Consider the following 26,325-nt stretch of genomic DNA (forward strand, 5'->3'; position numbering starts at 1 on the left):
TCTCAGAAATGTTACAAGGTACTTTAGTGACCTTCCAATTTAACCATCTTTCTGATTATAATATTTTCAACTCCCAATAAACGTTTTCCCCACAGGCTTGGCCACCTCCAAGTGACTTGCTCTTGTTCAAAGCAATCTGCTGCAGTTTCAGACAGCTCTTTCTAGAATGGCTTCATTATTCTCTGCTGCAGTTTTCCTTCCCTGTCACTTGGACTGGTGGAATGTAATACCACATAATTGACTTTCTTTTCTGTTCTGTTTTTAATTTTTATGTTATTTCTTTGAGAGAGAGAAGGAGGGAGAGAGAGAGAAAAAATGGGCACACCAGGGTCTCAAGCCACTGTTAGATTACCGGGGAATTGAGCCTGTGTCCTTTGGCTTTACAGGCAAGCACCTTTACCACTAAGCCATCTCTCCAGCCCACATAATTGACTTTGAACTTGCAAAGCCTATTATAGTCTCATGACTCCCAAGTCTCATTGATGTGACTTGGATGCTGATAACTATGGGGTAACACATGTTCTGAGATTATAAATCCAGTTGGATAACCTTTCCACATATTCTGGAATTTCTCACTCACCTTCCTTTACAAATTTCTCTTTAGCTACTATATTACACTAAGCTCTTTATACTCTCAGACATAAACTGAACCCAAAATAATGATATTTAGAAAAGATTTTTTTTTATTTACCTGATGCTTTTGTTTCTCCTTGCTGCTTCTGTTTCACATCTGGCTTTGGACTGAATGTTTGCTCTCTGTCATGGGCTCTGCTGCCCTGTGATATCTGCCTGGGAGGAACAGGAACTCTGCCAGACTCCCTCGGCCTTCATAACATTGACCCACTGAGGAAAGCTGATAAGGACTCAAGAAACGTCTATGTCATGACAGATTAGCCAGCCAAGGGACCTCAGGGAGTGAATCAGGTCCTGGTAGTGAGAACATTCAAGTGAACAGCTCAAGTTTACACCGTACAGCATCAGTTCCACACATCAGTCAAGCATTGTCTGCCCTCACTCATTTCATTTGCAGAGTCCTGTATTTGTTTTAAATTAGGTTATCCTGCTAGGTGTGGTGGTGCACGCCTTTAATCCCAGCATTTAGGAGGCAGAAATAGGAGAATCACTGTGAGTTCAAGGCCACCCTGAGACTACATAGTGAATTCTGGTCAGCCTGGGCTAGCATGAGACCCTACTTCAAAAAACCAAAATTAATTAATCAATTAATTAAATAAGGCTACCCTGTACATAGTCAATGTGAGCAATATTTTTTTCAATTTTTAAAAAAATTGTACATTTATTTATTTATTTATTTGAGAGTGACAGACAGAGAGAGAAAGAGGCAGAGAGATAGAGAGAGAATGAGTGCACCAGGGCCTCTAGCCACTGCAAACTAACTCCAGATGCGTGTACTCCCTTGTACATCTGGCTAACGTGATGTGGGTCTTGGGGAATCGAGCCTTGAACTGGGGTCCTTAGGCTTCACAGGCAAGCGCTTAACCACTAAGCCATCTCTCCAGCCCATCAATTTTTTTTATTAACAACTTCCATGATTATAAAAAATATCCCATGGTAATGCCCTCCCTCCCCCCACTTTCCCCTTTGAAACTCCATTCTCCATCATATCCCCTCCCCCTCTCAATCAGTCTCTTTTTTGTTTTGATGTCATGATCTTTTCCTTCCATTATGATGCTCTTGTGTAGGTAGTGTCAGGCACTGTGAGGTCATGGATATCCAGGCCAGTTTGTGCCTGGGGGGAGCACGTTGTAAGGAGTCCTACTCTTCCTTTGGCTCTTACATTCTTTCTGCCACCTCAGCTCCAGCAGGATTTCTCAGTGGCCTTGCAGCCCAAGCATGTGGAGTCTTCAGCAATAGGGTCTTACCATCTATTCCTGGTGGGAAACCAATGGCCTCAGCAATGGCCTATAATGTTTTGGGGGCATCAGGGACCTCCCTGGCCAACAACTCACTGTGAGCAATATTAGCTCATTTCATTGCTTTTTGAATTGCTTGCTGTATCCTATTTATTTATTTATTTTTACTTTTTTATTTTTTGGTTTTTAGAAATTGGGTTTCACGCTAGACCACACTGACCTGGAATTCACTGTTTATCATCATCATCACTGACACATGGTTTTTGCAGATGTGATGAAGGATTTTGTGATGTGGAAATTGATGTTATCCTAGTGGATCCTAAATCTAGTCACGTGTGTTTTCATCACAGTGATTTGATATACACAAAGCAAGTAGAAAGAAGCAATGTGGACATAGTGGCAGAGATCAGTGACACACAGAATGTCAGGAGTCCCTAGAAGCTGGAGGACACTAGAAGCAGATCCTCCCATGGAGCTTTAAAGCTCTGCTGACACCTTGTACATAGGATTTATTATTATTGTTGTTGTTGTTGTGGTTTTAGCAGGTAGGGTCTCGCTCAAGCTCAGGCTAACCTGAAATTCACTTTGTAGTCTCAGGCTGGCCTCAGACTCACGGTGATCCTTCTACCTCTGCCTCCTGAGTGCTGGAATTAAAGGCATGCACCACCACACCTGGCTGAGATTTTTTTTTTAATTTATCATTTATTTGAGAGAAAGAAGCAGAGAGAGAGAGAGAGAGAAAGAATGGGTGTGCCAAGGCCACTAGCCACATGTGTCACCTTGCGTATCTGGCTTATGTGGGTACTGGGGAATGGAACCTGGGACCTTTGGTTTTGCAGGCAAATGCCTTAACAGCTAAACCATTTTTCCAGCCCTCTACTGACACCTTGATTTCAGCCTAGTGAAACTGATATTGAACTTCCAGCTATAAAAAGATCTATTTTGCAGGGCATAGTGGCACATGCCTTTAATCCCAGCACTCAGGAGGCAGAAGTAAGAGGATAGGATTGTCATGAGTTCGAGGCCAGTCTGAGACTACATAGTGAGTTCCAGGTCAGCCTGGGCTAGAGCAAGATCCTGCCTTGTAAAACAAAGCACACACACAAAAAAATCTATTTGAAAAACCCGTTTCTGTTACTTTAAGCCAACAAGTCTGTGGTTGTTATGGCAGCCACAGGAAAATAATACATTTTTCTCTCTCTCTCTAAATCAAACAACTGAACCAGGCAAAATGGTGTGTGTCTGTAATCCCAGCACTTGGAGCTGAAGGCAGAAGCATCAGGGTTATGGAAGATCCTGTCTCAAAAATAAACAAGAGAGCTGGGCATGGTGGCGCACACCTTTAATCCCAGCACTTGGGAGGCAGAGGTCGGAGGATCGCCAGTCTCCCTGAGACTACATAGTGATTTCCAGGTCAGCCTGAGCTACAGTGAGACCCTACCTCGAAAAACCAAAATAAATAAATAAACAAGAGTACTGGGGAGATGGCTCAATGAATAAAGCATCTGACACCACCTAAACTGGAGGACCTGAGTTCAATCCCCAGATCCCATGTAAAAAGCCAGAAGCTGTGGCAGGCGTATGTAATCCCAGCATGCGGATTCTGACAGTGAGATGGGAGGTGGAGGCAGAACAAGTTCCGCAATGCTCATGGGGAGCATAGCAAGGAACAGCAGAGCAAGAACCCAGAGCAAGAAACTCTGCTCCAAATGAGAAGGACAGGCAAGCACTACCCAGTTGTCCTCTGACCTCCACATGTGCTCTGTGACTCACGCCCACCCATGCCCACATGCACATGCACATGCACAAACACAGATACACACACACACACACACACACACGCAGAAAAATAAATAAATAGCAGGGCATGGTGGTACACACCTTGAATCCCAGCACTCAGAAGGCAGGGCAGGAGGATCACTGTGAGTTCAAGGCCGCCCTGAGACTACATAGTGAATTCCAGGTCAGCCTGGAATAGAGTGAGATCCTACCTCAAAAAATAAATAAATAAATAAATATAAGCAACAAAAATGCAAAAAGCTAAATGCAGCAAACAAACAATAGGGTTTCGGATCCAGTTTGTTTACGATGAAATAACATTCTTAAAGTAGTCTCTAGATGTCCTTATTTTATCATTTTTTTGTTTATTTGTTTGTTTGGTGGCAGGATCTCACTGTAGCCCAGGATGACTGAGAACCCACTCTGTAACCCTAGGCTGGCCTCGAATTTATAACAATCCTCCCACAACAGCTTCCAGAGTGCTACGATTTAAGGCATGCACCACCATGCCCATCTTATTTTTGTTGTTGTTGCTAACTTGAGGTAACTGCCCAGCAAAGTTTTGAGTATGGGCATTACTCTTTGCATATGTTTGGCTGAGTGGAGTTTCCGGGATAGAAGGCAGAATGGACACTATCACATATGAACAGCCCAGAAATGCAGTAAGAGCTTAAGGCCTGGTCCCCACTTCACCTTTCACTCATATCACTTCTGAACTCAGGCTCACTTTTGGTCTATCATCTATCATCTACCTGTCTTCTATCGTCTATCTATCTATCTATCATCTATCATCTACCTGTCTATAATCTATATATCTATCGACTATCTATCTAAATTCTCAGCCTCTCTTTTACACTGAAATCACTCTACTGCTATTTATTTTTGGAAAGACACGATGGACCTGTAATTCCTAGAAATGAGCTTACTTGATTCTAGGAGACGTCCTGGTAGCTCTACTCATTACCTGGAAACTGAGACTATAGATATGTCCAGTAAGAAGAGCTGGAGTGGACATATTCCTTCCACTGCCTTTCAAGGTTGGGATGCTGGGTTACTTAAGAGCTTTCAAAATCCCAAGTCTCCTTCAGTACCTTCCCTTTCTGTGCCCACTCAATAGGAAGAACATCATCTGGCCAGGAATACTAGGAATTGGGTTCTTGCTCTCTTATTCTTCTCTAGTAACTACTGGGAGCATCAAATCACATGAAAGAGGGATAATGTGGAAGATAGGTGAAGGAGGTTTCTTACCCTTCTTCAAATCTTCTTAAGTTTCTTCTTCTCCTTCTGTTTGTTTTGTTTGTTGTTTTGCGAGGTAGGGTCTCACTGTAGCCCAAGCTGACCTAGAATTCACTATGCAGTCTCAGGGTGGCCTCAAATTCATGGCAATCCTCCTACCTCTGCCTCCCAAATGCTGAGATTAAAAGACCTGCGCCACCACACCTGGATTTAAGTTTCTTTTTTAAAAATTTCTTTGTTTGAGGGAGAGATAGGTAAGGAGGTAGACAAAGAGAGAGAGAGAGAACTGGTGCACCAGGGTCTCCAGCCACTGCAAACAAACTCCAGATGCATGTGCCACCTTGTGCATCTGGCTTACATGGGCCCTGGGGAATTGAGTCAAGGTCCTTGGCTTTGCACACCTTAACCACTAAGCCATCTTTCCAGCACTGGTTTTAAGTTTCTTGGATATGAATAGTTTGTCTGGGCAGGAAGGACATCTTTTATTACTACTATTATTGTTATTATTATTTGTTTTTTTCAAAGTAGGATCTCGCTCTAGCCCAGGCAGACCTGGCATTCACTATGTAGTCACAGGGTGGCCTGGAACTCACAGCGATCCTCCTACCTCTACCTCCTGCATGCTGGGATTTAAGGGTGTGCGCCAACACACCTGGCTATATCTTGGCTTTGGTATTTCTAAAGCAAATGCTCCTGACACAAAACAACTTGGAATCAACTTGAACAGTGTGGTTTCTTAGTCCTTGAAAACTATCTGGTCAGGCTTATGATGAGTCGTTAGGAACTAGGACCCCTGGTTTACTTCAGATGTGTTCCTTCTCTTCTCAGTTCAGCTCAGTCAGCTGTGGTGGTTACGACACAGCCTGAGCAGGAGACAAGTATCCGCTGAAAGGAAGGACTGGTTCTTGACCACTAGGTGTCTCCATCTCTCCCTCAATTCTTTCTAGGAGCTGACTGAAGGATATAGGCAGTTACAAAGAGCAAGGGCCCTGGCTCTATCATGCTACTATTGGATTATAGGTAAATTTCCTTACTTTCATTCACTGTTTCATTCGGTCAGCTACTTTGGTGTACCTAGGGCATTCAAATCCTAGCTCTGCCACATTCTAACTAAGGAGACCTTTGCAGACAAGTGCCTTAACCACTGAGCCCTCTCTCCAGCCCATAAATGGCTCAGTTACTCTTTTTTGTTGTTGTTTTTGAGGTAGGGTCTCACTCCAGCCCACGATGACCTGGAACTCACTCTGTAGTTCCAGGCTGGCCTCGATTTTACGAACTCCTGCCTCTGCCTCCCAAGTGTTGGAATTAAAGCTGTTCACCGCCATGCCCACAAGGAGACCTTTGTTTACCTAAGCCTCAGAAATTTCCTGTGTAAATCGGAGACAATATTGCCTTCTCCGGCATATCAGAAAGAAGCACGACTGCACTTACATCAGGGCTGGGGAAATGTCTCAGTAGGTAACAACGCTTGTGGTGCCAGCCGAGGACCTGACTTTAATCCCCAGTGCTCATGTAAAAAGCCAGTCCTGGTTGTGCACACCAGCAACCCCAGTGCTGACTGGGGTTAGGGACAGGAAGCTCACTGGGGCTCCCCAGTCATTCAGTCTAATGGAAAAACATCACAAGCTCCAGGGTCATAATAGACTCTGACTCAAAGAAATAAGATCGAAAAGGTATAGAGGAGGACCACTGACATCCTCCTCTGGCCCCACATGCATGCACATGGGGTGTGTGCATCTTCACACACATGTGCATACCCCATGCACACACACCAAAAAATAATAATCTTGAAAATGATCCTTTAAAAAAAAACATTTTATTGGCAGCTTCCATAAATCTATTCAATGTACCATGATCACAATCCCTCCTACTGTCCTCCATGTTCTCCTTCCAAAATCTTCCCCCTTCACCAAATCCTTTCTTCTTTCCAACTACTGTCTTTTCTATTTTGATGTTTTTTGTTTGTTTGTTTGTTTTTTTCTATTATGAAGATCTTGTACAGGTTGTGAATTCTGGGTCAGCCTGAGCTATAGAGTGAGGCTCTACCTCAAAAAAACAAGGAAAAAAAAAGCATTAGGAAGATTCTGGAGGGTCTAGTACAGAAGACAGTTTGTCCCACTTCAGTTTTCTCTCTTCTTTTCTTTTATTACATATTTATTTATTTCAAACGGAGAGAGGGAGTGAGAATGGGCCCACTAGGGTCTGTAGCTACTACAAAGGAACTCCAAATGCATGCACCACCATGTGCATCTGTCTTACGTGGGACCTGGAGAAGTGAACCTGGGTCCTCAGGCTTTGCAAGCAAGCACCTTAACCATTAAGCCATCTCTCTAGCCCTTATTTCTTTTAATATTTTTATTAATTATTTGCAAGGAGAGAGACAGACTGAAAATGGGTACTCCAGCTGCTGCAAACAAACTTCAGGTACTCTGGAATTCACTATGTATCTCAGGGTGGCCTCGAACTCACCACGATCCTCCTACTTCTGCCTCCCGAGTACTGAGGTTAAAGGCGTGTGCCACCACGCCCGGCAAAAACTCAGACTTCGGGGAAGGACCTCAACAATATTTTCAGTTTTGCTTAAACTTGGCAAATTCGATTTGTCAGCTTACTTGGGAGGTTAAATTATTCCCTCTCAGAATTTCCTAATACTCAAATCCCATTCATCTTTCGAGATTCAGGTACCGTATCTCCTAGGACGCCTTTCCCGCTCCCCTACCTACCTATTTGGTATTAACGTGGACTTTTCTCATTAAGGAAGCATCCATTGGCCCTACCCACCCAATGAGCTATTCCTTCACCTGTGAGCCCACCCCAACCTTCAGCCCTAAGGTGGTCTCCAGAACAAGCGCAGTAAATACTGTGGGCTTCTTGATTGCATCCACACTTCTTCCCGCGCGCGCACGCGCACACACACACCCCCGTTCTTGGAAGACACACACACACACCGTTCTTGGAAGTCACACACACACACACACACACACACACCGTTCTTGGAAGCCAGACACACACACACACACACACACACACACACACACACACACACCCTCCGTTCTTGGAAGCCGCGGCCCAACTGTGAACAAAAGCACAATCACTAGGCCTAACAATAGCCCTGACGGCAGAGAACTGCAAAGACAAGGGAAAGCTGGTCGCAATACAGACAGCGACAAGCATCTCTTAGAATAAAGAACGCAAAAGGTGCGCCAGCTCCAACGCTTGACTTTCGCCTCCACCTCTGATTGGCTGCTCTCTATGATAGTCCCGCCTCCGACGATCACGTGACCTGTAGCCGTCTCGGGATTGGTCGTCTGGCGCGCGCGTTGGGCTGTGGGATGCAGCCCCTCACCGCGGAGGGTAGAGGACGCGGGAAGCCGGTGTGGGCCGAGTCCGACACCTTGGCTGCCATCCCCCTCCGCGGGCCTCGCCTCGGCTCCTGGGACTTGGGAAGGCGGAATGCGGAGTCCCGGACTGGATGCTTGATTTGAATCCGGGCTCCGGCCTTCTCTTTCGCCGCAAGGACGGCTTCAGTCCTTCCTGAAGTCGGTGGGGTTTGGACCTTGTTATCCTTCTTGCTTTATTTGAGGATTTACGGTATGTAAGCTTCGCTTGTTCTCCGGAGGAATCTGTGCCGAGCGCCATGACGTCGAGGACGTGGGAGCGAGGCTTGGAGATGCTCGGGTATGGTCCTTAGCCGCGGGACAGGTTGGAGGTAAGCCGGCTAGATAAATTGTGCTGACGCTTTTTAGAACCGGGGAACGGAGGGCTTAGTAGGAAGGGTCGTTCACTGAGGTCATTCACCGAGCTCCTCTGGGCCAGGGACCTGAAACACTGTCCTGGCTCTTCAGGAAGTCATTGGGCGCCCAGTCGGTGGGAAGAGACGGGGGAAAACTGGACTAGGGGATAGTTGGCTTTTGTGATTAGTGCTATGAAGTCAGAGGAAGTTGGCTGAGGGGGTTAAGGACACAACAGAAAAGGAGACACTGCAAACGAACTCCAGACACGTGCCCCCTTGTGCATCTGGCTTTATGTGGGTCCTGGGGAATCGAACCCAGGTTTGCTTTGCTGGCAGGCGCCTTGACGGCTAAGCCATCTCTCCAGCCCATAAAAATTTATTTAGTTAGTTAGTTGCTAGGAGAGGCAGAGTGAATGAGAATGGGCACGCCTGGGCCTTTTGCTGCTGCAAACGAACTCCAGATACATGCGCCACTTTGAGCATCTGACTTAACGTGGGTACTGGGGAATGGAACCCAGGCCGTCAGACTTTGAAAGCAAGTGCCTTTAATCGCTGAGCCATCTCTCTCTAGTCCTTTCTGGATCTTAGAACAGGTATAACCTGTTTCTGTAATCCAGACGAAGGACAGATACTTCCTTTGAGAAAGGACAAGGTCTCATGCTAAGAGTGGCAGCATGGAGGGTCACAAACTGGAGAGATAAGATTGAAGTGCAAGGATTTATACCGAGGGGAAGAACTTTCAAGATGGAAGGCACAGGTCAAATAGAGCAGATTTGAGGATTTAGGAATAGTCTGGGTTGGGCTGTTGGACAGGTACATGTTAGGTAAATTTACGATAAATTTGGGTAAGATTTTATTTGTGTTGTGTTGTGTTAACCCCAGCTGGTTTCAAACTCACCATCCTCCTGCCTCAGGCACCCTAGCAGTAGGATTACAGGTATAATCCACCACTATGCCGGCTTGTTTGTTGTTTTGGTTCTGGGGGTTGAACCCAGGGCTTCACTCATGGGTCAGGTTTGAAACACCTTAAATGCTAAGCAGAACAGAACATGAAAGGGGAACAATTGAATGCTTGTAGTGGCTTAATCACCCCCATATTCTAATATCAGTATAAGTATAAATTGGAGACCTGTTCCGTTAAGTCTGTGTATGAAACCCTACTTCAGGGGGAAAAAAGTCTCTAGTGTGATCTGGTAGAAGGGCCGTTTTGTTGGTTTGTTTGTGTGTGGTATGTGTGGTGTGCAGATGTGTGCTTTTATGTGAAGATCCCAGCAAACATCAGGTGTTCTTCTCTGTCACTCTTCTGCCTTACTTCCCTGAGAGAGTCTCTCACTGAGTGTGGAGCTCCTTTTCAGCTAGACTGACTGACCAGGCAGCCCCAGCAATCCTCCCGTCTCTGTCTCTCTCAGTACTAGGGTCACAAGCATGTTTGGCCATGCCTGGCTTTTTATGTTAGGTGCTGGGGGTTGAACTCAGGTCCTCATGCTTGTGTAGCAAGCACTTATAACTGCTGAGCCATCTCCCCAGGCCCCAAGATGGGCTTTAAACTCAGTCATTAGTGGCATTCCGCACATTTCATGATTTTAGGTAGCATTTAATAATGTAAGTTCTCTCAGCCAAGAGGTAGCATGTGTCTGTAATCCCAGCACTTGGGAGTCAGCCACACGGGGATCAGGAGTTCAAGGCCTGCATGAGCTACAGAGTAAGTTTGAGAACAGCTTGGGCTACATGAGACCCTGCCTCAAAAAATTAAAACTAAAATAAAATACTAAGCACTCAACCTCTGTTTATTTTTCATGTGCATTCGTTTCACATATAGGGGTTGGTAAAGCACAGCCCTGTGAAACAGGCTCCTCCTTAAGCAGACCAGTGGCAGTCTTGACTTTAACTATGGAGTATAAACCTATTGATATTTATAGATGGCAGAAGGAAGCATATGGTGGCTAAAGAGTTACTGGGATACCGACAATATAATGTTAATGTCTGAAGAGGGTGACTTTGTGATCCTGGTACTTTGCCATGCCAGTAATAGTATACCACCAGTTGTCATTTGGTATAAATGAAATGCACTCATCTTTCTTACTCAGAAACTGATTATCCAGGCTGTGAATTACCCAGGCTTGGCCTTCCTTAATTTTGCAAATAGTTTTTCTCATTAGTAAAGGAGAGGAGCCTGGAAGATAGGAGTGGAAAAATACGTCTGGCACTCAGACCTTAGTTCTCTCTATAGCTCTGCTATTAATTGCTATTTGGCAAATAATAGTCTGAGTCTTGGACTTAGAAGATTGGGGTGTATAGATGTGCATTAAGTGTTGATTGTGTGCTCACTTTAGACTCTTGCTATGTGCCTGGTCTGGCCTTTTAACTCCTAGGCTCACATGATCCTCCTGCCATAACCTCTGGAGTACTGGAACTCCAGGCATGTGTCATACCTGGTGTTTGTCTTTGCTGGCAGTAAAAGGTGAATTTTATATTAAATGAACTGAACTTTATAAATGAAGCAATTTAGTAGAAAGTCTTTCCTAAAGCTTCTACTGTAGAACTAGCCTATGTAAATCTCTTCACAAACATCCCTAAGATTTTAGATTTTATCATACATACAGCTTGAGATCATTTAAACACACATATATACACAGTGCCCCCAAACAAACTTATTCAAGTGTGGTTTTTTTTTTTTTTTCCAGGTAGGGTCTCTCTCTGGTCCAGACTGATCTGGAATTCACTATGTAGCCTCAGGGTAGCCTCGAACTCACGGCGATCTTCCTAACTCTGCCTCCCAAGTGCTGGGATTAAAGGCGTGTGCCACCACACCTGGCTTCCATAAAAAATATTTTTAAAAAATGTACACTTGGCCACCATGCCAGGCTTCCATAAAAAAAATATTTTGGCTTAGTGGTTAAGCACTTGCCTGTGAAGCCTAAGGATCCCAGCTTGAGGCTAGATTCTCCAAGACCCAAGTTAGCCAGATGCACAAGGGGGCGCACGCATCTGGAGTTCGTTTGCAGTGGCTGGAGGCCCTGGCGCGCCCATCCTCTCTCTCTCTCCATCTACCACTTTCTCTCTGTCACTCCCAAATTAAAATACATACATACATACATACATACATACATACATACATACATACATACTAAAAATGTACACTTGGCTGGGCATGGTGGCGCACGCCTTTAATCCCAGCACTTGGGAGGCTGAGGTAGGAAGATCGGGAGGCCGAGGTAGGAAGATCGCTGTGAGTTTGAGGCTACCCTGAGGCTATATAGTGAATTCCAGGTCAGACTGGACCAGAGTGAGACCCTACCTCGAAGAAAACAAAAAAAAAAAAGTTATGGGCTGGGGAAATGGCTTAGTGGTTGAGGTGTTTGCCTGTGATTCTCCAGGACCCACGTAAGCCAGATGCACAAGGGGGCACATGCATCTGGAGTTCATTTACAGTGGCTGGAGGCCCTGGCATGCCCATTCTCTCTCTCTCTCTCTCTCTCTCTCTCTCTCTCTCAAATAAATAAATAAATAAAATATTTTAAAAATCATGTATTTATTGACTTATTTGTGACAGAGAAAGAGGCAGACAGAGAAATAATGAGTACGCTAGGGCCTCTAGCCACTGCAGCTGAACACCAGATGCATGTGCTACCTTGTGTGTGCATCTGGCTTACATGTGTTCTGGGGAATCGAACCTGGGTCTTTTGGCTTTGCAGGCGGTCGCCTTATCCCTAACCATTAAGCCATCTCTCCAGCCCCAAGTGTGCTTTTTTTTAAAGTAGGGTCTCACTCTAGCTCAGGCTAACCTGGAATTCACTCTGCATTCTCAGGGTGGCCTCGAACTCCTGAGTGATTAAGGGCATGTGCCACCATGCCCAGCCCAAGTATGCATTTTTGTGTAGCACTTACTGAAAGCATAATGGAAGGTATTTGTTGAAAACCCGTGATTGGAACATCTGAACAAGCAGGTTTTATTTTCTTCCTAGGTAAGCTTAAGTTATCCTGGATATGAAAATATGGAATTGGGCTGTGCTAGTACAAGGAGAGGAAAGTAATGATGCGATGATGAGTGAAGTATAGCCTGACCTGGTATTGCCATTGCTTCAGTGTTGGCTTTGACCAGGGCATGATCACGTAATCTTCTCTCTGAGCTGATTCTGGTTGCAGTTTTACCACATAGCTACATCATGACCTATTTAGATACTGGTAGATTATGTAAAGAGTGGATCCTTTTGAATTACTGATACTTTGCTATTTTCCTTCCTAGGTGAGGAATCTGGTTTGAGATCTTCATGGAGAACTACATCATTTCAATCCCGAATCTGTATTTCCTTATTGGCTTAGTACTACATTAAAAGTGTCATTAATTATGATCTTTGTTTTGGTAAGACTGAAGCTTTAAAAGAACATGTAGAGGTTGGGGAGATGGCTCAGCTGTTCCAAGGTGATTGCTTCCAAAAGAACTTGTAAAATAGCCATTACACATCTCTGATATTTTAGTATTTTATTAACACAATAGTTTTAATATTTTAAAATCCACAGGATAGTTAGTCTTTTTCAAAACTTAGTTGTGTCATTTTTATGGTACCACAGAATATGCTGTGAATTGCCAGGATGAGTTACAGGCTTGGTATTTGTGCATGGGAGAGGAAGAAGGTGCATAAATGCACCAGGGCCTCTTACCACTGCAAACAAACTCTAGATGCATGCGCCACTTTGTGTACCTGGCTTTATGTGGGTACTGGGGAACTGAATTTGGGCCATCAGGCTTTACAAGCAGTTTCCTTTAACTGCTGAGCCATCTCTCCAGTCCATGAGTATTAGAAAAATATCCAAGCACTTACCAACTATCATTTTCCATGAATTATTTTTTTAAATTAAAACATTTATCAACTTTACAATCTAGTGGCATGAATTTTCCTAAATAGGGCATTACAGCATTTCTGTTCTTGCTATTAGGACAGAGGATTTGTTTTAATTATTAGACTTAAGAAAAAATTTTAGGCAGGTGTTGTAGCTTACACTTTTAATCTCAGCCCTCAGAAGGCAGAAGTAGGATTACTAGTAGTTTGAGGCCACCCTGGGACTACAGGTCAGCCTGAACTACAGTGAGATCCTACCTCAAAAAGAAGAAAGAAAAACATCCAGGCATGGTAGCACATGCCTTTAATCCCAGCACTTGGGAGGCAGAAGTAGGATCACAGTGAGTTCGAGGCCACCCTGAGACTATAGAGTGAACTCTAGGTCAGCCTGGGCTAGAGTGAGACCCTACCTAAGAAAAAAGAAAAATCCACAGTCAAAGGTGGGGGCTAGAGAGCTAACTTAGTGGTCAAGTCACTTGCCTGTGAAGCCTAAGGACCTAAGTTCAACTCCTCAGAGCCCACATAAGCCAGATGCATATGGTGGCACATGTGTCTGGGGTTCGTTTGCAGAGGTTAGAGGCCCTGGCACACCTATTCTTTTTCTTGTAAATAAATAAAAATATTTTTAAAAACTTACAGAAAAGTCAGAGGTAGTTTGAATGAAAATTTATTTTCCCACATAATTATGAAAACCAACAATTCTTTCCCAGAAACATGTATTCTTAAAATTTACTTAAATGTTTCATAGAAACTTTAGTAACAACCAGGATATTTCATGTTGGCTGAACAAACTCTTAACAGCAAGCATAAAGAACTTATTAAAAGGTCTTTTCATTACATATTAAGTACTCCTTAGATAAACGTTAGGTAAGTATATTACTTCCTCTCATTGTTAGCTTTGCTTTCACATTGAAATTTTCAGTCTCCTATATAAAACAACCTTTTTTTCCTTTTATCTGTTTCCCAAGGAAGATATGTGGGGCTCACAAAGGAATCTTCAAATTCTGGTAAACTGTAACTGGTATTTATAGGTCTCAGTATATGGAAGGAGTTGTTTTCCCAAATTTTCTTTAAAATTTCTAATAAAGAGCAGACTCATATATCATTTTGTTTAGAAAATGATTTTTTAAAAAAAGAACTCCACCTCACTTTTTTTGTTTTGTTTTTGTTTTTCGAGGTAGGGTCTCACTCTAGCTCAGGCTGACCTGGAATCCACTATGTCGAGTCTGGGCGGCCTCGAACTCACAGCAATTCTCCTACCTCTGCCTCCCGAGTGCTGGGATTAAAGGTGTGCGCCACCATGCCCAGCTTTCCACCTCACATATTTTCTAAAGAGAAGGCCAATAACCATCCACTTCATGAAGTCTAACCTGGGATTTTTCCTAAGGGTTCTTTTTTAAAATATTTATTTATTCATTTGCAAACAGAGAGGAGATAGACATAAGGGGCCTTAAGCTGCTGCAAATGAACTCCAGTGTGTGTGCCACTTTGTGCATCTGGCTGTATGTGGGTACTGGAGAATCGAACCCTGGTCATTAGTATTTTCAGGCAAGAGCTTTAACCACTGAGCCATGTACCCACCCCTTCCCTGAGTTTTAATATCTCTCCCTCTGTACCTACCTAGCCCAAACAGATCTTGAAATCACAATCCTGCATCTACCTCCTGAGGAGAGGGATTACAGGCATGTCGCATTTCACCAAACTTAAATCTCTTATTCAAAGCTTCTCAGTATCCTTCTTCCCACCTCTGCATTGGCCTTCATACTTCCTAAAATCCTGATCCTTTTACTTCCTCAGTAAATCGTGGTCTAGAGAGCAAGCTAAAAGGTTAGGATCAAATCCATATGGTTGTTGAATATAATTATGAATTAGGGGATTATCAGTGCTGTGTACCATGCTGAAAGTCAGTCCTGTGGCCTTACAACATAATACTTGAGTTGTGCTAATAATATGCTAATCCCTTTCAGTTCTCAGGGGAGTACAGTTTAATTAGGTGCTGAACTTCTGTTGGATACCCTGTGATGGGACAGGCTTGGTGACTCCTCACATAATTAAACACACAGCGATAACAAAACACATAGCCAGAGGTAGCAAGAACGGTATCATTCACCCGAGTTTTACGACACAGCGGACACACAGTCTTCATTTTGGGTAAAAGGGGAGAATCAGAGTTGTAGTCTAGGTGGACAGGTGGTGGTGGAGTAGGCAGCGCAGTCAGTGATTTGATAGTTTCTTGGTTTTCAGATGAGTACCACCAATCAAGGAACTGCAGGAAGAATACACCCACAGAAAGGCCAGTGGAGAGGGATAAGGCAACACCACCCACAGCTTTCTTCAGAGCTGACTTTATCTTCTCACTAACACTGTTGGGAAATGAAAATAAGAAAGCAAAAACAGTAATGAATTATTTGGGGGGAAATTTTTTTTTTTAAAGAAGTTGGGCGTGGTGGTAGTGCACGCCTTTAATCCCAGCATTTGGGAGGCAGAGGTAGGATCACCATGAGTTCAAGGCTACCCTGAGACTACATAGTGAATTGGACTAGAGTGAAACCCTACCTAAAAAAAAAAAAAAAAAAGAATGGATTATTTGGGTACAATTACAGAATGACTAATATGCAATTCCACAGTTCATCAGAATCACTGGGGATTCTTTCTTTAAGAATCTATTTTATTATTTTTTATTTATTTATGTTTTGGTTTTTTTCAAGGTAGGGTCTCACTCTAACCCAGGCTGACCTGGAATTCACTATGTAGTCCCAAGCTGACCTTGAACCCAAAGTGATCCTACTATCTGCCTCCTGAGTGCTGGAATTAAAAGAGTAAGCCATCACACCTGGCAAAGGATCTAATTTAAATAATTCACTCTTCTGACTCAGTATTTCAGATATACACCACCTAAACTTTGTTGAAAAAGTAGAAAATTTGACTATATGCCGACTTTTGTGTGTGCGTGTGTGTGGAAGATGGTGCTTCCTGGGACTGGGGAGATGGCTCAGTGAATAAAGCACTACCTGAGTTTAGATCCTCAGACACCACATAAAAGCTGGAAGCTGTGGCTGTCTTTTGTAATTCCCCCATGTCTAAGGCAGGACTGGACACAGACAGAAGAATTTCCCAGATGCTTGTATACCAGCTAGCCTGGCAAACCGCAGTGGTGAACCACAAGAGACAAGATGGAAGGCAAGAACCTACTGGAAAGTTGTCCTCTGACCTCCACACGTGTGGTAGCATGTGCACTGCTATAGTCACACATGAACACACACCAAGAAAAAGAGTTTCCAGAAGAAATATTTTTCATTTTAAAAAAATGACTTGAGAGTTGGGTGTGGTAGTGCACGCTTTTAATGCCAGCACTTGGGAGGCAGAGGTAGGAGGATCGCTGTGAGATCTAGGCTACCTTGAGACTACATAGTGAATTCCAGGTCAGCCTGGACTAGAGTGAAACCCTACCTCAAAAAACAAAATTAAAAAAATAGTGAATTCCAGGTCAGGTCAGCCTGAGCTAGAGTGAGACTCTACAAAAGAATGGGCTTTTTAATAATAGGTTTTTTTTTAAAATGTTGTGGTCTTACCTTCTGCCTGGCTGCTGCATTATGCTGGCTTCCTCCAGTCTCTGCTCCATAGCTTGAATATCTTGAGCTGTCAGTCGACCTAGCCGAACTCCAGCTAGCTTCAGCAGGGGAGAGTGATGCTGAGCTTTCCCCAAGATGTATTGGAGTTGTTGTACAAGAAACCAGCCTTCCCATGCCATGTTAGCAAATGGGTAGGCTGCCAGAAAGGCTCTGTAAAATCGTTTCCAGCGGGAAGAAGGGGGGTGAATAGAATATTCATCCTCTTCTCTCAAGCTAGAAACCAACTTCTCAAGCTTCACTCTCAGGTAGGGCAAAAGAACCAGGAACATGACTGATTTCCAAAGGTGCTTCTTGGGGAGACCAGCACTGGCCAGTCTCTGAAACTTCTGAGAGTCCCCCATTACAATCCGCTTTAAGCCATAAAAATTTTCAGAAAACGAGGCACTGGTCTTAGACAGGTAGTGGTGTTGGAGCAGAAGATCTAGCAGAGTGAATATTTCATCAAACCACCTCCAAAAGAAGCCATAGTGTGCAGGGCTGGATTCTGCAAGAACCTAAAGCAAAGTAAATGAGAGTTACTGTATTACATAGCTCTACAGATGGTACTGACATTTCCCTCTTCTAAGTTGGACACACTTTGATCTGTTCTAAGATCCTTGAGGTCCTAGGAACTCAGTACAGGGCTTTATTCAGACTAAATATCCAATTAAGCCACAGGATATGAATGATATGTAAGTCGATTATTTCAAACTTTAGGCTTCCAAGTCGAAATTATTGGATCGATTTTGATCCAGTACTCTTGGAGCCTTTCAGAGAAGGAAGGCCTTACCTTGACCACATGCTGAAGAGCAGGTCTCACTGCTGTCATTAAACTGTCCTGTGCCACCACCTCAAAGATGGATGGCTGGTCATCTGCCACAGAAGTAGTGGTGATGTGAGCTCCGTGCTCAGCCATCGTGTCCTGTGTGCACTGGGGTTCACTTTTCCCACACGCACACTAGTGAGCATATACACGTTTTTTTGTTGTTGTTTTAAATCAAATGAATGCTGTCTCAAAGGTAATCTTTCTGCAAAACTCCAAAGTCAGTTTTACAAGGGTAAAATTGAACTGGGGTAAAAGCGACTTGAGCAGGCGGGGGAAAGAGGGTGGCTCTCAAAGTGACACCGCGGATGTCATGGACTCGGCGCGAGTGCCGCGGCGTGTGGGGGCGGGGAATGACTTGTCAAATGCTGCACCTCCCGGGCGGGCGTGACTCCGCGAGGCGGGTGTGGACGCGGGAACCCGGTGCTCTGCCGCTACGGACCCGCGATCCCCGGGCGCCAGGGCTGGGGAGCCAGCCGGCCCGGAGGGGTCAGCCGTGCCATGAGGCCGCAGAGCACCCCGCCCGCGCCCGTGCTTGCTCGCTGACCCCAGGCAAGTCACAAAGCACCCTTGACGCCACCTGCGAAGGGAGCGCTCGGTTTGGTGACCGGAAACAGAAGCCGAGGGGAGCTCCGGCGCGGCTCGGCCCGGGGGACGCTCTAGCCGCCGGGGGGGGGGGGGGCCGGACCGGAACCGGGGAGCTCTATGACCCGGCCGGCACTTCCGCTTCCGCCGCTCGGCTGGCGACGACCTGCGGGACGGCGCGGAGGTTGAACTTGACTCTGCCAGGCTGCTTGCACTAGAGCGCCCTCGAAAAGCCGTAGTTCTCGTCCTCCCAGTATCTCCGCGGAGATTTGCTTCCCGCACAGTGCCCGCGGCCGGGGCTGCGGAGCTTGCCCACCGCCTATGGGCCGAGCTCGGGGCGGAGGGAGAAAGGCATCCCGGAGGTGGACAGGCCCTTTGCAGCCGCCCAGCGGGCGAAGCGCTGTATCCGTGTTCTGCGGCATCTGGGGAAGGATTTGAAATGACAGCGCTCAGGAGATAAAAGCCCTAGCTTTATGATCACTTATCAGAAAGCTCTTATTTATTACCGAGGTAGGATCTCGCCCTAGCCCAGGCTGACTTGTTATTCACTCTGTAGTCCCAGGCCGGCCTTGAACTCACAGAGATCCCCAGTCTCTGCCTCCCGACTGCTGGGACTAAAGGTGTGCACCTGGATATCAGGAAGCTTTATTTAACCTTATTTATTTGTTTATTTATTTTTATTTGAGCCAGTGTCTGGAACTCACTCTCCATCTTCATGCTGGCTTTGAACTCATGCAGATCCTCCTACCTAAGTCTCCGGAGTGCTGGTGCCACCACATCCCGGCTTCAGAAAACTAGTAAGATGAAAAAGGTGTCAGGCGTGGTGGCTCACGCCTTTAATCCCAGCACTCGGGAGGTAGAGGTAGGAGGATTGCCGTGAGTTCGAGTCCACCCTGACACAATGTAGTGAATTCCAGGTCAGCCTGGGCTAGAGCGAGACCCTACCTCGAAAACCCAAAAAGGAAAAACGATAAAAAGGGTCCTGCTTTTTGATCAGAACTTAGGACAGTCACTTTTCATCCAAGCTGGTAGCTTAACTGTTTTAGGCATGCTAAATTCAATTAGAACTCCAGTCGCTTCGTGCTGGATTACATGAAAACGGTTCTTAACCTTCTGCTAAGTAGAATATATCATATTCGTGACATCAATACTGTGTTACTGTTGATTTCTAACATGGACTCGGGATTGATAGAAGCGCTTTTCGTTTCAGTTTGTCTACCTAGAGCTATCTATACTATGGCTTGCAACGTGCACGTTGTCTGTAACTTCACCTCGTCCGAGTTGCTGATACAGATTATTGGATTTGGATGAGTTCATTTTCTCCCTGATAACTCCTTCCCCACTCTTAGGCTTAATTAAGCTAGGAGCAAGAAGTATTATTTGCTACTCTAGAGGACCTTACGGTATAAAAAGTAGACAGTTGGTTTGATATTAACTTCAAAAAACGGTTGGCTTTGGTTATTTCAATCTCTTAAATTTTTTGTTGTTGTTGTTGTTTTTATTTTTATTTATTTATTTCAGAGCGACAGGGAGAGAGAGGATAGTGGGCGGGCCAGGGCTTCTAGCCACTGCAAATGAACTCCAGACTCATGCCCCCCCCTTGTGCATCTGGCTAACGTGGATCCTGGGTAATCGAGACTTGAACCGAGGTCCTTAGGCTTCACAGGCAAGCGCTTAACCACTAATTCATCTTTCCAGCCCTAAATATTTTTTTTATGTATTTATTTTACAGAGGAAGAGGGAGAGAGAGATAATGGGTGTGACAGGGCCTCGAGCCACTGCAAACGAACTCCAGATGTGTGTGTCCCCTTGTGCATCAGGCTAAGGTGGGTCCTGAGGAATCCAACCAGGGTCCCTTGGCTTTGCAGTCAAACGCCTTAACCACTAAGCCATCCCTTCAACCCTATTTCAATCTTAAAACACCTTTAATCATAGTTATAAAGTGTTTTAATCCACCAAAGCAGCTGTCATAAAAAGTGACTGGGCTGGACGTGGTGGCCCACACCTTTAGTCCCAGCACTTGGGAGGCAGAGGTAGGAGGATCCCTGTGAATTCAAGGCCAGCCTGAGACTACATAGTAAATTTCAGGTCAGCCTGGGCTGCAGCAAGACCATCAGAAAATAAAGGGGAAAAAAAAGTGATTTGGGGTCTGGGCATGGTGGTGCATACCTTTAATTCCAGTACTTGAGAGGCTGTGGTAGAAAGGGGGCAGTGAGTTCGAGGCCACCCTGAGACCACATAATAAATTCCAGGTCAGCCTGGACCAAAATGAGACCCTACCTTGAAAGAAAGTGATTGGGGTTGGAGATATTTCTCAGTGGTTAAAGGTGCTTGTTTGCAAAGACTGCTGGCCTGGGCTCAATTCCCCAGTACGCACATAAAGCCAGATGCACAGTGTCACATGCATCTGGAGTTCATTTGAAGTAGCAAGAAGTCTTACACCCACTATTCTCTTGCTCTCTGCTTGCAAATTAATAAAAATATTGCAAGAAAAAAATTTTTAAGTAATTGAGGGCTGGAGAGATGGATTAGTGGTTAAGGCAAGGCACTTGCCTGCAAATCCTAAGGACCTAAGTTCGATTCTCCGGGACCCATATAACCAGATGCACAGGGTTGCGCATGCATCTGGAGTTCATTTGCAGTGGTTAGAGGCCCTGGCACACCCATTCTCTCCCCTTTTTTCTCTCTCATAAATAAATAAAAATAAAATATTTTAAATTAAAAAATTTTAAAGTGATAAATTCCTTTTTACCGCTTTTTCACGTGTGTAGAGTATTATGGTGTGTATGCACGTGTGTGTGCAGATGCATGAGAATAGAGGCTATAGGAGGAGGAGGATGCCTTTCTCTAGCTCATCCACATCCTTCTTTCAGAGTGCATTTTTCCCTAAACCTGAAGCTTCAGTTTTTCCAACAATCCCCAGACATTTTCCAGCCGTCCCACCCCTCAGTGCAGTCACAGATATGCATGGCCACACCCAGATTTTTTTATGTGGGTTCTGGGGAGTCAAAATCAGGATGTTAGGCTGTCCCTGCCCTCATGCTTAATTAAGCAGCAAGTACTATATCTCTTTAAGTTTCTAAAAAAATATTTTACTATGGTCGGGAATGGTGGCTCACGCCTTTAATCCCAACACTTGGGAGGCAAACGTAGGAGGATCACCACCAGTAAAAAGCCAGCCTGAGACTACATAGTGAGTTCCAGGTCAGCCTGGGCTAGAGTGAAACCCTACCTTGAAACAAAAATTATGATCCAGGCATGGTGGCGCACGCCTTTAATCCCAACACTCGGGAGGCAGAAGTAGGAGGATTGCCGTGAGTTCGAGGCCACCCTGAGTCTGCATAGCAAACTCCAGGTTAGCCTGGAACTCGTGGTGATCCTCCTACCTCTGCCTCCCGAGTACTGGGATTAAAGGTTGTGCGTACCATCAAGCCCGGCAATTATTATTATTATTATTATTATTATTATTTTTTTTTTTTTTTAGGGAGAGAGTGAGGGGAAAGGAAGGAAGAAGTAAAGGGCAAGCCCAGCATGGTGGTGATAGTCACAGTACTTGGGCAGAATCGGGAGAATCACCGCAATTTCAAAACCAGCGTCACCTGGCAGGGAAATCAGCTGAACTTTGTTTTTAGGAAAGAAGAGGATATTTCATTCAGGTTTTCCCGAAATTCTTGTGCGAGGAAGTCAATCCAGAGTGTCAGCTTAACACATCCCTCTGGTCACCGACCATCTCCTGAGACCTAAGTCCGACCCACAGGAAACCTTTGGGTCTCGTCTCCCGGGCGACAGAGAGACCCACCCCCACCCCGCCTCCGCTCGCTCGCCCGCGCGCGCTGATGACGTCACGAGACGAGGCTCTCTTACGCCAAGGTTTCCGGCCCACCATCTTTGTCGCTGGCAAACTGGGTTTTGCGCAGTGGCTTAGACCTAAGAGAAAGAATCGTGACGGGCAGGAAACCATTACACCACCAGCCCGGCTGTGCTCTCTGGCTGCCGTCGCCACCCCGCCCTCGCCTCTGGTGAGTTCGGGGCGGCCGGCTTCGGGTGTGTCTCCTAGCTGGTTGGAGGTGTGTGGCGGGGGGCGAAGGGAGGGAACCCCGAGCCGGGCCGGGCCGGAGAGGCGATGCGCGGAGCGTGACCGTTGAGGATGGAGGGAGACCTCGGGTGTGACCGTTGTGAGGAACGGGGGTGGGTCGAGGGTGTCGGCGGAGGCGGCCGTGGCGGGGCCGGGAGCGCTCGGGGGCGGCGAGCTTTGGAGGAGAGGGAAGTGCGCGGGGCGGGCTGGCGCGGCGGGGGCCGAGGGGACCCGGCATCCTTTCCCGGCCGCGGAGGAGCTGGGACGCGTGCCGCAGGCCGAGGGGAAGAAGGGTTCCACCTCCCAACCTCCTCCCCCAGCGGCCTGCCCGCCGACACCTGGCCGCCTCCGGGAGCCTGCGTTGAAAGAATGAACGTGTTAGAGAAGGGACCTCAGATCCCTAAGGTCGTGGCTTCCTGGGGAAAGAGAGGACTTCCTGATACTTTGGGGAAGGGAAGAGGAACCTCCATAATTGACTCCTTGTGAGAAAGGGGGAAGCCAGTAGGAGTCTTAGCCTAGAATCCCAGCCCCCAACCCCCCGCCCCCCACACACACCTTGCCATCTGTCCTCTGGTTTTAGCAGGAGCAGTCTGGTTTGGGAAAGGTTGAAATAGCCCTAGAAGTGAAGAAACTGGAAATTCCTGTCATTTCCTTATTCTTTGAATCCAGACAATGTGTGGTGGTTGTTTACAGTCCTCTGGCCAGGCTGTCACTCAACTCACTTGTCTGCTGCTTACAGTGTCATTGTGGGATGGATGCTTAATTAAAATTTTGACTTTTAGAAAGAAAAGTGTTTTGTTGTAGCTGCCAAATATTTTTACAACCATCCTGGTTTAAAAGAGAAAAAAAAAACAAAAATCATGCTAAGCTCCGAAAGGCAGGATGACTAAGAAGAGTGGTTTGCGAGAGGGACAGTTTCAAATATTAATTACCTTCCGTGTATAGTTATATTGCTTAGCCTCGGGGTGCGCTTACAAGGTAATAATAGAAAGCAGCAGGTGAAGGAGATGCAGCCCGACAAGAAGTCGTGTAACACATTCCAAGGATGACTAAGCGAGGTGGTGAGGTGAGAACTGTTGGCAGATACCTTGACAGTCCAGGCTCCCTAGGAAACAGGATGGTGTGTTCTGCAAACAGCCTTCCTGAAACTTGGGTGGTAAAATTAATGTAAAGCAAATGTTCTGACTGAGTTAAGACTCAAGCAAGTTAACGTTTTACATCTTTTTCTTCTTTAAAATATCAGTGTATTAGAATATTATGTTTTAGGGCTGGAGAGAAGGTTTAGCAGTCAAGGCACTTGCCTATGTAGCCAAAGGACCCAGGTTCGATTTCCCAGGTCCCACGTAAGCCAGATGCATAAGATGGCACATGCGTCTGGAGCTCATTTGCACTGGCTGGAGGTCCTGGCATGCTCTCTCACCCTCTCTGTCTCTAATAAATATATATTTTTTTAAAAAAAGGTTATTTCGTTTTAAGGTGCATATTTGAACTGTGTTGGATGGCAAGTAGGGCATTCCCTGTCTCCCTTTTTCTTTTTTTTCCTCCTAGGTTTAAGAATCCCAGAATGCCTTGATATTTCATTAACAATGGTGTGTGAAACTATTCAGCTTCTTTCTTTATGTATATTATTGCAATAAGGTAATTTATAGTCATTTATATAGAAGCCAGAGTAATATTAGCCTTTAAATAGTTTATAATTTTTAATGTGCTAAGTAATATGTTACTATCTGGGGCTGGAGAGATGGCTTAGTGGTTAAGGCGTTTCCCTGCAAAGCCACAGGACCGCAGTTCTAGGACCCATGTAAACCAAATGCACAAGATGTTACTATCTTCGTGTCATTGAATACTTGACTAAAAATGAAGTTAGCATCTCTAACCTTGTAATCTTAGGTTGCCAGAACGACCTTGCTGTTTATAATTTGCTTAGCTTTGTGCAGAGAAGGGCTTAGTGGCCTTACCAACTCTAATGTAGCTGCCTTTGCCCAGATAGCCATTTGAAATTAAAACTTCATTAACTTTTTTCTGACCTTATTTTATCCAATTTATATTAATAAATCTTTTGATGCTTAATTTCTCATGTTGGGAACTGGAGGTAGGGAAGCAGGGGAGAAGAGAGACTTTCACAACCTATATTTGGCAGAAACTAGGTTATGTTAAATCTAGATGTATAACCCTGTACTGGGAGCCTTCTGTAAAATATAGAGACATCATGCTTTTGGGTTAAGACAGTAAGAGATTATGTGTTTGGTTGTGGCAGCTTTGTTGTTTAACAGTCCCTAGGTCATGCCAAATCAGAACAGTGACTGATTTGTCAGGTTTGATGTGGTGGGAAGTTAGCATGAATTCAAATTCCATTGTGGCTTGCTTATTTCTAGGGATTTCTTGAGGAATAAAAAGTTACCCTAGTAGGATTTTGAATTTAAAAATATGTATTTCCTTTAAAAAAAAAGTTTGTTTATTTATTTATTTATTATGAGAAAGAGGCAGATCAAGAGAGAGAATGGGCACGCCAGGGCCTCCAGCCACTGCAAATGAACTCTAGATGTACCTGCCACCTTGTGGTGCTGGGGAGTCAAACCCAGATCCTTAGGCATTGCAGGCAAGTGTGTTAACCACTGACCCATCTCTCCAGTCCCTTTATTTATGTGGGGGGACAGGACATCTTGGTTTCTTGCTACCTCAGTTGCTCATACCACAGTTTGGGTCTGGGTGTATATGGGTACTGGAGAATTGAACCCAAGTGAACAGGCTGTGCAGACAAGAACCTGTAAGCCGAGCCATCTCCCCAGCCTGGGATTTAGAATTTAGAACTTTGAGGCACTGAAGCAAATATTTTCTATAGTTTCATCCTGGCTACTTAAAAAAAAAAAAAATTACTGTGTGTGTGGGGAGAGGAAGGGAGGGAACAAGAGGGTATGGATATATGAGGGACTCCACTTTGTGCATCCGGCTTTATGTGGGTACTGGGGAATTTAACTGGGGGCCATCAGGCTTTGTAAACAAGTGCCTTTAACCATTGAGCAATCTCCTCAGCCCCAAACCATTTTAAGACAAACAGTTCAGGGGCATTTAGGATATCAGTGTTTGCAGCCACCACCTCTTTTCCTTTGTTTTTGTTTAGACTATTTTCTTTTTTTTTCCTAATTTTTTGTTTTGTTGTTCATTTTTATTTATTTAGTTGAGAGCAACAGAGAGAGAGAGAGGGAGGGAGAGAGAGAGGGAGGGAGAGAGAATGGGCACGCCAGGGCCTCCAGCCACTGCAAACGAACTCCAGATGTGTGCGCCCCCTTGTGCATCTGGCTAACGTGGGTTCTGGGGAATGGAGCCTTGAACCGGGGTCCTTAGGCTTCACAGGCAAGCACTTAACCGCTAAGCCATCTCTCCAGCCCTAGACTATTTTCATTATTCTTTTTCTTCCTCCCTAGGTAGGGTCTCATTCTGGGCTAGAGCCCAGATTGACCTGGAATTTGCTATGCATTCTCAGGGTAGCCTTGAACTCATGGCAATCCTCCTACCTCTGCCTCCTGAGTGCTGGGATTAAAGGTATGCACCACCGTGCCCGACTTTACTTTCTTTAAAAAGGTATTTGTAGTTACACCATATGCTAGTTAGTCAAGGGCAGACCTCAGAGCAAATACACTCCTTCCCTCCCTCCGTCTTTCTTATTTTATTTCAGAGTGAGAGAAAGAAAGGGGCAGATAGATAATGTTGTGCTAGGACTTGTAGCCACTGCATACAAACACCAGACACATGCATGCGCCACCATGTGCA

General features: G+C 45.2%; 2 protein-coding genes and 1 non-coding gene across 6 annotated transcripts in view; 2 read left to right on the forward strand and 1 right to left on the reverse strand.

The window, feature by feature from the left end:
- Nucleotides 1-8,243: 8,243 nt before the first annotated feature.
- Nucleotides 8,244-26,325, forward strand: part of Ap2b1 (adaptor related protein complex 2 subunit beta 1) — a 179,533-nt gene continuing 161,451 nt past the window's right edge. Inside the window, exon 1 of one of the 4 annotated variants that reach the window (XM_045158905.1) lies at nt 8,244-8,595. The gene's annotated coding sequence lies outside the window, so the exon portion shown is untranslated. Of the gene's footprint in view, nt 8,596-22,009; nt 22,547-26,325 lie in introns of those variants that run through there. The other 3 variants (XM_045158904.1, XM_045158903.1, XM_045158906.1) reach the window with 3 other exon arrangements.
- Nucleotides 12,656-12,752, forward strand: LOC123463845. Its single transcript, XR_006639217.1, has one exon. It is a non-coding gene; the product is annotated as a Z30 small nucleolar RNA (small nucleolar RNA).
- Nucleotides 14,112-18,555, reverse strand: Pex12 (peroxisomal biogenesis factor 12). Its single transcript, XM_004664557.2, has 3 exons — nt 17,862-18,555; nt 17,033-17,586; nt 14,112-15,823 (listed from the first exon to the last, which is right to left on the reverse strand). The coding sequence occupies exons 1-3, from the start codon at nt 17,985-17,987 to the stop codon at nt 15,424-15,426; spliced, it is 1,080 nt and encodes a 359-aa protein (XP_004664614.1). The 5' UTR covers nt 17,988-18,555; the 3' UTR covers nt 14,112-15,423.

This window comes from Jaculus jaculus, chromosome 9 (assembly GCF_020740685.1).
Source record: "Jaculus jaculus isolate mJacJac1 chromosome 9, mJacJac1.mat.Y.cur, whole genome shotgun sequence".
Lineage (NCBI taxonomy): Eukaryota > Metazoa > Chordata > Mammalia > Rodentia > Dipodidae > Jaculus > Jaculus jaculus.